The sequence below is a fragment of the Bos indicus x Bos taurus genome, chromosome 15 (genome assembly GCF_003369695.1).
Source record: "Bos indicus x Bos taurus breed Angus x Brahman F1 hybrid chromosome 15, Bos_hybrid_MaternalHap_v2.0, whole genome shotgun sequence".
In the NCBI taxonomy this organism is placed as follows: Eukaryota; Metazoa; Chordata; class Mammalia; order Artiodactyla; family Bovidae; genus Bos; species Bos indicus x Bos taurus.
The window spans coordinates 66,075,558-66,088,177 of NC_040090.1; the positions used below are offsets into that span (position 1 = coordinate 66,075,558).

Genomic DNA, 12,620 nt, shown 5'->3' on the forward strand with positions numbered 1-12,620 from the left:
AATACGATGATTGATTTTTCTCTATCTACAAGAAAAATTATAATGGAAAATGATCATATAAATTAAAATTCACAATTAAACAAAAAGAAAAATATATTGTACTTCCTGAATAAACATAATTTTATAGAAGTTAAAAGTGGAGTTGATACCTGTAATTATTCTATTTTAAGAAATCAGGTGTTTATTTTTCTTTCTCTAGTGTGTCCAAATAGGTGCATTATTTTTCACATAGCTATAACTATAGATAAAATGTTATACTTTTTTTTTCTGCTTCATGCTATGTCACATGCATTTTCACAGGACACTACATTGCCCAAGTAATTTTTAGCAACTGCATAATGTTCAGTTAAATTAATGTACCTTGGAGAAGGGCTATTTCTTTAAGATCCATTTCCTGGAGTAAGACTCACACAGAGTATTCACATAGAGGTACAGATTTCTGACTTCAGTGGCCAGATGTTAAAAAGAAACAGGCAGTGATGGATTTGAGTGCCAGTGTGGAATGAATGCTTGAGATGAAATTAAATGAAGTGTGACTATTTTAAAGAGAGTTAGTGTTATATGGAGGCTTTAGAAAAAATAACAGTTATATTTATTGAGCTCAGTTCAGTCACTAAGACATGTCCAATTCTTTGTGACCCCATGGACAGCAGGACGCCAGGCTTCCCTGTCCTCCACCATCTCCTGGAGTTTGCTCAGATTCATGTCCACTGAGTCAGCAATGCAATCCAAAGTATTGGATCTTCAGCTTCAGTTCAGTTCAGTTCAGTTGCTCAGTCATGTCCTACTCTTTGCCACCCCATGAATTGCAGCACGCCATGCCTCCCTGTCCATCACCAACTCCCAGAGTTCACTCAAACTCATGTCCATCAAGTTGGTGATGCCATCCAGCCATCTCATCCTCTGTCGTCCCCTTCTCCTCCTACCCTCAATCCCTCCCAGGATCAGAGTCTTTTCCAATGAGTCAACTCTTTGCATAAGGTGGCTAAAGTATTGGAGTTTCAGCTTTAGCATCATTCCTTCCAAAGAACACCCAGGACTGACCTCCTTTAGAATGGACTGGTTGGATCTCCTTGCAGTCCAAGGGACTCTCAAGAGTCTTCTCCAACACCACAGTTCAAAAGCATCAATTCTTCAGCGCTCAGCTTTCTTCACAGTCCAACTCTCACATCCATACATGACCACTGGAAAAACCATAGCCTTGACTAGACGAACCTTTGTTGGCAAAGTAATGTCTCTGCTTTTTAATATGCTATCTAGGTTGGTCATAACTTTCCTTCCAAGGAGTAAGCATCTTTTAATTTCATGGCTGCAATCACCATCTCCAGTGATTTTGGAGCCCGAAAAAATAAAGTCTGTTTATTTTTCCCCATCTATTTCCACTGTTTCCCCATCTATTTGCCATGAAGTGATGGGACCAGATGCCATGATCTTCATTTTCTGAATGTTGAGCTAAAGCTCAACATTTTTCACTCTCCTCTTTCACTTTCATCAAGAGGCTTTTTAGTTCCTCTTCACTTTCTGCCTAAAGGGTTGTGTCATCTGCATATCTGAGGTTATTGATATTTCTCCCGGCAAACTTGATTCCAGCTTGTGCTTCTTCCAGCCCAGCGTTTCTCATGATGTACTCTGCATAGAAGTTAAATAAGCAGGGTGACAATATACAGCCTTGACGTTCTCCTTTTCCTGTTTGGAACCAGTCTGTTGTTCCATGTCCAGTTCTAACTGTTGCTTCCTGACCTGCATACAGATTTCTCAAGAGGCAGATCAGGTGGTCTAGTATTCCCATCTCTTTCAGAATTTTCCACAGTTGATTGTGATCCACACAGTCAAAGGCTTTGGCATAGTCAATAAAGCAGAAATAGATGTTTTTCTGGAACTCTCTTCCTTTTTCGATGATCCAGCAGATGTTGGCAATTTGATCTCTGGTTCCTCTGCTTTTTCTAAAACCAGCTTGAACATCTGGAAGTTCACGGTTCACGTATTGCTGAAGCCTGGCTTGGAGAATTTTGAGCATTACTTTTACTAGCATGTGAGATGAGTGCAATTGAACGGTAGTTTAAGCATTCTTTGGCATTGCCCTTTGGGATTGGAATGAAAACTGACCTTTTCCAGTCCTGTGGCCACTGCTGAGTTTTCCAAATTTGTTGGCATACTGAGTGCAGCACTTTCACAGCATCATCTTCCAGGATTTGAAATAGCTCAACTGGAATTCCATCACCTCCACTAGCTTTGTTCGTAGTGATGCTTTCTAAGGCCCACTTGACTTCACATTCTAGGATGTCTGGCTCTAGGTGAGTGATCACACCATTGTGATTATCTTGGTCATGAAGATCTTTTTTGTACTGTTCTTCTGTGTATTCTTGCCACGTCTTCTTAATATCTTCTGCTTCTGTTAGGTCCATACCATTTCTGTCCTTTATCGAGCCCATCTTTGCATGAAATGTTTCCTTGGTATCTCTAATTTTCTTGAAGAGTTCTCTAGTCTTTCCCATTCTGTTGTTTTCCTCTATTTATTTGCATTGATCGCTGAGGAAGTCTTTTTTATCTCTCCTCGGTATTCTTTGGAACTCTGCATTCAGATGCTTATATCAGCTTCAGCATCAGTCATTCCAATGAATATTCAGGACTGATTTCCTTTAGGATTAACTGGTTTGATCTCTTTGCAGTCCAAGGGACTCTCAAGAGTTTTCTCCAGCACCATATTTCAAAAGCATCAATTCTTCAGTGCTCAACTTTGTTTATAGTCCAACTCTCACATCCATACATGAGTACTGGAAAAAACTATAGCTTTGACTATACAGATCTTTGTTGAAAAAGTTATGTCTCTGCTTTTTAATATGCTATCTAGGTTTGTCATAGCTTTCCTTCCAAGAAGCAACGTCTTTTAATTTCATGGCTGCAGTTACCATCTTCAGTGATTTTGGGGCCCAAGAAAATAAAGACTAGAAAGTTCCCAAGTCAAGTAGCTTGACTGTCCTCTGAAATGAGAAGGATGTTTTGAGAAGTGGGCAGGGGTGCTGCTGAATGTTGTGGTCTGATCACTTGGGAGGGCTTTGAGACACTAAAGGTCATGTATAAACATGGAATAATAAATTCCCTGGAAGTCCAGTGGTTAGGGCTCAGCACTTTCACTTCCCTGGATCCAGGGTTCAGTCCCTGGTTGGGAAGCTAAGATCCTGCAAGCGGTGTGGCATGGCCAAAAAAAGGAAAAAAAAGTGAGACAGTAATAAATAAGGTATGGATAAGTTGACAGCAGTCAGTACTGGTTAGAAGCAGGTACTTGTAGTATCTTAGTCTGTAAGAATGACAGGAGTGACTACGTGTTAGAGGGGTAGCAATGGCAAAATAGAAGGGACTAATGCAAAGTATGTGGACAGGATGTGATGATTGCTGCTTAATGCTTTTCAAAATGCAAGTCTGGACAGGATGGCCTCTGACTTCCCTCTTGATTATTTTATAAGATGACAGTATCATAGCCCTAAGCAGGAACCTGACTTGCAACCATTACAGTTCATTGCCTTTAACCCCAAGTTAGCCATTCTGCAGCTGTCTTGCACACCGCTTTCTTAGGAGTACAGAGTCTCTAACATTTGTGCTTCACAGAGGACCCTGGATAAAGAGCAACTGTGGAGTCATAAGAAATTCTTTCCAAAGCAGCAGAATTTCCCAAGCTTGGAGCCCAACAAGAAGCCTGGCTTTTTTCTTCAGAAGTTTGTCAACCTGACCCTTTGATGAAATTTGTCATTAGGTTCTTCTGACTCCCCTTCCTGCTTTATTTACCTCTGTCCAAGGCAGTCTCCCTCTGGATTAAACATCTCTCATTTCCAAACAGTTCTAGGGTCTTCCTCAAATGGAAAAAATGATCTGCTTTAAAAAAAAAAAAAAGTCAAAACTGATGATTTAACTAAGAACTTAGAGCAGCATTTTCATTTGAAAGAAGACTAAGTAGATAAGGACAGGAGAGAAGGAAAAAGAAACAATAGCAGAATTTCAGTTCTGACATTCTGGAAGTACGGGTCAGACACATTTGTGCTTTGGATAACTTTTCCTATTAAGTTCAAATCACACTTTCCCTTACTACTGAGCATTAGCCATGCCCTCATCACAGGCTTTTGTGATTTTGTGTTTAAAGAATTGCATTATCTAAGACCATTACATTTAGCAATTTCTTTTCTCCATGTAAGCTTTTCTTCTTGACCACTGGATGGGCAAATAAGGACCCAAATGGCAACCCACTCTCGTAATCTTGCCTGAAAAATTCCAAGGATAGAGGAGCCTGGTGGGCTCTAGTCCATGGGACTGCAAAGAGTTGAACATGACTAAGCAACCAAGAACTGCTGCTGACATCTGTTATAGGACCTGTTGCGTAAACATTGCTCAATAAACATCTGATTGCTAACAAATAAATGAATGAGTAAACAGAACTAGAGTGTTCTAGTTTCTCCATGTCATTAAAATTATCTATCAATCAGTTGCATTATCAGGTCAGGTTTGCACAATGCTCAACCCACAATGTCCTCAGCAACTTGATTATTTCAACTACTAGGAAAAACTTTAAGATTGTCATCGTGTTTAGATGATTACAGTCAAAATACATACATGGTAGGGTAGTGAAAAGGAAACTTGAACTAGAGCCAATTTTCCCCTGGACTTACAGGTTATGCAACTCCTCCACCAGGTAAAGTTTAACCCATCACATGAGTTTGCACTTCATGTGAAGAAATTTAAAGCCTGTGTATTTTTGTTTTATTTCAGCAAACTCCAGAAGACAAAGAGGGATATCAGATGGCTTCAAGGAGTGACTGGTGAATGGTTTGAAGAAATTCAAAGGAAAAAGTTTTGTAATGAAACAGATGTTAGCCAAATGTTAAAACAACCGCTTACACATAGGCTGAGAAAGGGGATGGCAGAAAATGGTGAGACTTTATGGCTCTTCATTGTAGATAAAGGTTCAGTGGATCTCCAATTTAACCAATCCGTGTTTAGGACTATTTTTAAATCATAAGGGACAAAAGTGCACAATAAAAAGAGTGAACTGAAAAGGTACTGTGATGTCTTGGTGGGGGCGGGTGTTTTTATAGTCATGCAAGACAGCACTGTGGTTAAGAACACAGGCATCAATATCAAAAAGGGCTGGATTCAAATATCCTCTCTCTCTCTCTCTCCTCTCGATTCTATCAGAATTCATGTGACTCTCTGTAAGCCTCAATTTTCACATCTTTAAATGGGTATGATCATCATATGGTGGTTATTGAGAATTAAATAAAATAATATGTATAAAGTACTGAGTCCTAACATGGTAGCATTTAAATAAATGGAATGATGGTGCAGAAGGAGGGGGAGACAAAGGAGGGGAGGCAAAGGAGAACAGAGAATGAGGAGAACAGGTGGTAGAGACGCTTCCACCCTTCTGGTACTTTGGTAACTTAAACCCCATAAATGAGCTCAAACAAATGTCTTCCATAGACATTCTAACACTGTAACTACCAGCATGTCAACATGTCTAAAGTACTACAGTATGATGGACTTGATATATGTAGCTCTGGAGAAAAGGAAAGATATATCCATCTGAATGAGGAGTTCCAAAGAATAGCAAGCAGAGATAAGAAAGCCTTCCTAAGTTATCAATGAAAAGAAATAGAGGAAAACAATACAATGAGAAAGACTGGAGATCTCTTTAAAAAACTTAGAGATACCAAAGGAAGATTTAATGCAAAGATGGGCACAATAGGACGTCCCTGGTGGTCCAGTGGTTAAAAATCTTCCTGTCTGTGCAGGGGACGCAGGTTCGATCGCTGGTCCAGGAAGACTCTGTACGCAGCAGGGCATCTAAAGCCCATGCACCACAACTACTGAGCCCACGTGCTGCAGCTACTGAAGCCTGATCACCCAAGAGCCTGTGCTCTGCAAGAGAAGCCACCGCAGTGAGAAACTCGCGCACCACCAGGAGAGAGCAGCCCCTGCTCACCACAGCAAGAAAAGAGTCCAAGCACCAACGAAGACCCAGCACAGCCAGAAATAAAAAAACACTTAAAGAAAAAAAAGATGGGCACAATAAAGGACAGAAACAGTATGGACCTAACAGAAGCAGAAGATATTAAGAAGAGGTGGCAAGAATACACAGAAGAACTATACAAAAAAAGATCTTCATGACCAGATAACCACGATCTTGTGATCACTCACCTAGAGCCAGACATCCTGGAATGTGAAGTCAAGTGGGCCTTAGGAAGCATCACTATGAACAAAGCTAGTGGAGGTGATGGAATTCCAGCTGAACTATTTCAAATCCTAAAAGATGATGCTATTAAAGTGCTTCACTCAATATGCCAGCAAATTTGGAAAACTCAACAGTGGCCACAGGGCTGGAAAAGGTCAGTTTTCATTCCAATTCCAAAGAAAGGCAATGCCAACGAATGTTCAAACTACAACACAATTGCACTCATGTCACACACTAGCAAAGTAACGCTGAAAATTCTCCAAATTAGGCTTTAACAGTATGTGAACCGAGAACTTCCAGATGTTCAAGCTGGATTTAGAAAAGGTAGAGGAACCAGAGATCAAATTGCCAACATCCGCTGGATCATTGAAAAAGCAAGAGAATTCCAGAAAAACATCTGCTTCATTAACTATGCTAAAGCCTTTGATTGTGTGGATCACAACCAATTGTGGAAAATTCTGAAACAGATGGGAATACCAGACCACCTGACCTGCCTCTTGAGAAATCTGTATGTAGGTCAAGAAGCAACAGTTAGAACCAGACATGGAACAACACACTGGTTCCAAATTGGGAAAGGAGTACGTCAAGGCTGTATATTGTCACCCTGCTTATTTCACTTATATGCAAAGTACATCATGTGAAATGCTGGGCTGGATGAATCACAAGCTAGAATCAAGATTTCTAGGAGAAATATCAATAATCTCAGATATGCAGATGACACCACCCATATGGCAGAAAGCAAAGAGCCTCTTGATGAAAGTGAAAGAGGAGAGTGAAAAAGCTGGCTTAAAACTCAACATTCAAAAAACAAAGATCATGGCTTGTGGTCTCATCACTTCATGGCAAATAGGTGGAGAAACAATGGAAACAGTGACAGACTTAATTTTCTTGTGCTCCAAATCACTGTAGATGGTGACTGCAGCCATGAAATTAAAAGACGCTTACTCCTTGGAAGAAAAGCTATGACCAACCTAGATAGCATATTAAAAAGCAAAGACATTACTTTGCTGACAAAGGTCCCTCTAGTCAAAGCTATGGTTTTTCCCGTAGTCATGTATGGATGTGAGAGTTGGACCATAAAGAAAGCTGAGCACTGAAGTATTGATGTTTTTGAACTGTGGTGTTAGAGGAGACTCTTGAGAGTCCCTTGGACTGCAAGGAGATCCAACCAGTCCATTCTAAAGGAAATCAGTCCTGAATATTCATTGGAAGGACTGATGCCGAAGCTGCAGGTCCAATAGTTTGGCCACCTGATGAGAAGAACTGACACGTTAGAAAACCCCCTGATGCTGGGAAAGATTGAAGACAGGAGGAGAAGGGGACGACAGAGGATGAGGTGGTTGGATGGCATCACTGACTTGATGGATGTGAGTCTGAGCAAGCTCCAGGAGTTGGTGATGGACAGGGAAACCTGGCGTGCTGCAGTCCATGGGGTCTCAAAGAATTGGACACAACTAAGCGGCTGAACTGACTGAGCTGAGCTCTTGCCTTAGAATTTTTAGTACTCATAAATAATACTATATATTATCTGTACATATATTATACATATTTATGTTACATGCTTACCCACATATAAAGTATATATGTAGCAAATACATATACACAGATATAGATTTTTGATGGGAATAAGAAATACTCTGAAGGGTCTAATATGCTTTTCCTTTACTTTCTTTGATATGAAAAGTTATGTAGTGTCTCACGATGGTTTTAAAGCACCAAAATAAAGATTTCTAAAGGACATGTTAGTTAAGAGTGGCATGAGAATTGAATGAGGTCCCTAACAAAGTTTTGGTTTTGCTTTGCCATGGGGAAGATACATTGAGAAAGCCTTGAAGCTGGAATAGGGGGAGGGACGTTCTATAGAACTGCAGTCCACAATACATATCGAAAGACTCCCTACTTTTTGTGAGGTTTTTTTCCCAATGAGCAGAACCGTCCATGGCACAGGAGTGCCCCTAGTTCCTGAGGTTCATATAGAGATGAACCCCCCACCCCCCAGTTCATATAGGGATGCCTGCATTTCTAGACTGCGTGGGGTGGGGGGGGGGGGGGCGGTGAAGAGAGATTAGTTCTCCAATATATTTACCTGAAAATATTTTAGTCATGCAAAATTTTTATAATTTTCATTTAGACCCTGTGGAATTACAAACATCAAGATCTAAAAATATATTCAGTCAAAGAAACCCAACATCCATTCCTTCTCGGCTGAGCTTCAGATCATCATTTGCTTCCTTGTTCTCATTCAGAAAATCCAGAAAGGAGACTTCAAAGCTTCAATCGCTGGGACAGACAGGGTGAGTAAACTCAGATCATGTGACAGCTCATTAGTTACCGGATCCCAGAGGCCAGCAGCCTGTTTTGTGTTCAGAATGTTTAATGTTTGTTCTTAGCATTTAATTCCAGATAGTAACAAAGGAAACGGGGCTGAGCTCTGTAAGGGACAAAGTCCTTATGAAACTTTGAAACTGAGCTTGTCTGAAATCCAACTTCTAACCAATGGCACAAGTCCCAGGAGGTGGACAAGGTGAATAATGGGTTAAATGTTGAGAAACAATTATTGACAGTTTTTCCATTGCTCCAAGAGCCTGGTCTATCTCCTGGTCATGAAGATACATTTAAATCAAAACTACTCCTTACTGGAGGAGTATGTGTGTCAGGAGAGTTGGGGCATAAAGAGTAAATGAACGTAAATCAGATGAACAAAGAGTAGAGAAAATCTGAATTTTGAAGCAGAGAAAAATATGTTACCATCATTACAAATATTCAGAGCAGCCATTCTTCTGTAGTTGCCTGGAACTTAAACTTCAAGTGAAGAAAGGGAAGCTTTGAGAGCAATGGAGGTATGGTTCCAGTTGATTCCCAGTTGAAAACTGTAAATCAGTTCGTCTTGACTCATTATGCTGTTGGATTGTTTTGTGAAAAACAAGCAAGTCTTTGCTTATGTGCAATTGAGCTGACTGCTAAGTATTTTCAGCATGTCTTCCTGGTTGAAAAGCTTCCCACCCTCTTAAGGTGTTGGCTTGGCACGTGATATGTTTCTTGTGTGCCATTAAGTGTGCACTGCAGTGCTAAGTAAAAGGTGTTGGAGGTCACTCTTGCTGAAAAACAGTAGGCAGCAAGCAGCTGGCGAGGTATGTGAAGAGTTTCTGAGACTCACTCAGCTCTGTCCTCCCCTCTTAGGGGAATGGAAGGTTTTTACTTCCAGCTTTCAGCTGAGGCTGTTTTTGTCCTTGACAAAATACTGAAGAGCTGAACAAAGTGTAGATTTTTGTGATTGTTTTCTACGAGAGTTGCTTACAAGGAAATACTCTTCAAACCGGTGAGTTGCTTTTCTTTGTAAAAATGTTTAAAACACTAGTAATTCTCTCATTTGACAATTTAAAATTGAGTATTTCCTTTATAAGAAATATTTCTTTTAAAGAGAATAGAAATATTCTTAATTTGAGGGGTGGTTGGGGCTTATGATGTAATTTGTGTTTCAGGTAATTTTCTTTAAGGCAGAGTTTTATTGTAGCTGAACAATGTAACATTAGTAAACTAGGAAAAGTTGAGGTAACCGACAAGTTAATTTCAAGCTCATATTGTAAGTTGCTGCAAAAGTGAATCAAAGAAGGTAAAAAAAAACAGTCTTCATTCTGGGTATCATGGATTTTGGTTATAGATCAAAATTTTTTTAATGAAACTCTTGCAAAATTCTGTTTAGCAACTGTTCTTCTTAAATACCAAAATGACTTATTTAACCAGACAAACACAACATATAAAAATGAAACAAATTTTATCCTTTAAGCATATGTTTATGTTTCACAGTTTTCAGATTTGCCATCTTTAAATACATTTTATTTTCAAACTGTAATTGTGCTGGTTTAAAATGTAACAAATACACTGTTTTTTGCTCCTAGTAGGTTTCAGAAGATAAAGCATAAAAATACACCCTTTTTATTTTTAAATATGAGCGTGACCTAAATATTTGGATCTAAATCCTGAATTTGAATGTGTGTATTGGGGGAGAGGTTGTTTTTAAGGGTGTGTAGGACTGTGGTAGGACAGTAAATGGTCATACAGTCTGAGGGGCTCTTTATTATTAAGTGGAGCTTTTTTCGTTCAGCAGTTCTGATCTTTTTCAAAATACAGAAGCAAGCTTCAGAATCAGACAGGAGCGGCTCCTTGCCTATAAGCACAGTGGGAGGAACTGACAAAGGCCCTGGGGGAAGCACAGTCATCCTGCGCTGGGAAGCAGTCAGGTTTCTACTTGCTGAAGCCATCAAAACTCGACATTGTCACACTCGGTCCTCTGGAGAACAAGTTAGCCAAGCAGTTTTAGAGGATCTTCTGCAAATCACAGAAAGAAGGCCAACCCCCAGAAAGCTGTGGGAACATAGTGACTTCATTAATTAACAAAAAGGCAAAAACTGTTGCCATTTCTGATTCAAATATGACTACTGAAGTTTCTCCTCCCAAATTTATGTACTACCTAATTATCCCATTATTATTTTAATCCTATTTGTAAATAATTAAACTGTACTCTCTGTGACTCTACCACAACCCCAGAAACAAAGAAATAATTTCCACTAGTGCTTTAATCATTTATTGCTAGCCAGCAAATTCAAGAAAAGTATACATATACAATTGTAGCTTGGTATCTGTGGGGGATTGGTTCTGGGACCTCCTGCAGATACCAAACCCCACAGATGCTCGAGTATCTTATTAAAAATGTACAGATAGCACTCTCTATCCACAGATTCAGCCAATGGGGGCTCCATCCATGGCTCGTTGAGTCTGCAGAACCCACAGATACCGAGGGCTTACAGGATTGCAGATCTTTCTCTTAACATTTCCCTATAAGTTATGTTTTCTCGCATCTTGTTTGGGGGCGTTTATTATCTGAGACATATGGTACTCAGCCCCCACCGCAGAATTTCAGTAACTCCGTTGCCTCACAAATGCCTTCCACGTAGTTCAGCAAGTACCTAACAGTGTATGCCATGAACTTATAAATGCAGCTTTCCTGGCGGCCCGATAGTATCTCCAGTTACTTTTTCTTGTTCCAGATCCCCCATTATCCCACTGATTACTCCCCTCCGTGAATAGGTGGTGTGCCACCCTCTGTCCTATGAGCCAACACACTCCACCATGAAGTCATCCTGCAAGGGGGCCCTTTATCTTTGTGCCTACAAATTCTCGAAGCTGTGAAGCCACGTGCCCCCAGTTCATTATGCTGATTTTCGGGCGGTGCATTGTTTTGCCCTCTACTCTTCCCTTTGTTGTAGTCCCAAGGATTAGAGCAAAGAGGAAGTACAAGAGAAATAGCTCATAAGGCTCATGAGTAACATGCGCAGTCAAATTTAAATTGACCTCTTTCCTTTGAGGACCTGCACGGTGTGTAGCATACAGTAAGCACTCAGCACAATGCTGCGATCAGAGAGCGACAGCTGCTCTCCTGGAGTGAGGGCGCGCATGCTGACTACCCTGTCCCTTTAGGATGGTTTTTTCACCTGAGGATGCAAAGTGTTTTGGTGGATCGATCCAGGCCCCCTAGCTGCTCTTCAGACATGCCCAAATTTGTCTGATCTATCACAGGATGTACACAGCAGTCCAGCAGTCTAGCTGCAACCTCTGTTTACATAAGCAAAAAGTTCAAATGCAATTTTGGAAAGTTTAAAGAGCAGGTAACTTTTTCTCCCTGAATTCTGTTTTCTGTCTCTCTTTCTCTTTTCCTCCTTCTCTCTTTCCAAATGTCCTACTATACCATCTTCCTTCTTCCTGCCAAGTACCTAGGTTTGAGTTGGAGGACACAGGAATGTAAGACACCTAGATCAAAGGCGAAATGAGAGTAAGGCAAATCCTTCTTTGGAAATGCTCCTTCAGTGATCCCAGGTGTGGCACCCATTGTGGTGACAGGAGGGAGAAGCAAGACACAGGGAGTGGTTCCCAGTTGATCTGGTTGATCATTATTAGAATTTCACCAGCACTTAAATCTAATGACAGATTACCAGGCCCCAGCCTTATGATTCTGACTCAGGTCTGAAGTGGGGCCCTTGATTTTTATTTCTCTAGGATATTCGGATGTTTATCCAGGTTTGGGAGCTACAGCAGCAGAGCTTCCTACTCCCCACTATGGTAAGGGCCGTCAGAATTCCTGGCATGTGATAGTTTCTCTTATTCATCAAAGTCCTACTCTGTTGATTAGATACTGCATTTAGATCTGGAGATAAAATCGTGAAAACAAGGCAAAGTCCTCAGCTGGAGGGCTTTAAAATCTAGCAGGGAACACCAGATGACTGTGCACAGTTGGGCAGAACTCTAGGAAGTGACAATCACATTACAATCATCATGGATTCATATATTCATTATGGTGATTTTCAGGCAAATGACAGTAAGGATCTTGAGAAGAGATGCCTTC

At 40.5% G+C, this 12,620-nt stretch overlaps 1 protein-coding gene across 5 annotated transcripts in view; it reads left to right on the forward strand.

Moving 5' to 3' along the window:
• EXPH5 (exophilin 5) overlaps window positions 1–12,620 on the forward strand; it is a 105,088-nt gene that overhangs the window by 61,944 nt on the left and 30,524 nt on the right. For 2 of the 5 annotated variants that reach the window (XM_027563819.1, XM_027563820.1), the window contains exons 2-3: window positions 4,759–4,919; window positions 8,352–8,514. In XM_027563819.1, coding sequence (XP_027419620.1) covers window positions 4,759–4,919; window positions 8,352–8,514 — 324 coding nt within the window. Of the gene's footprint in view, window positions 1–4,758; window positions 4,920–8,351; window positions 8,515–8,781; window positions 9,540–12,620 lie in introns of those variants that run through there. The other 3 variants (XM_027563822.1, XM_027563823.1, XM_027563821.1) reach the window with 2 other exon arrangements.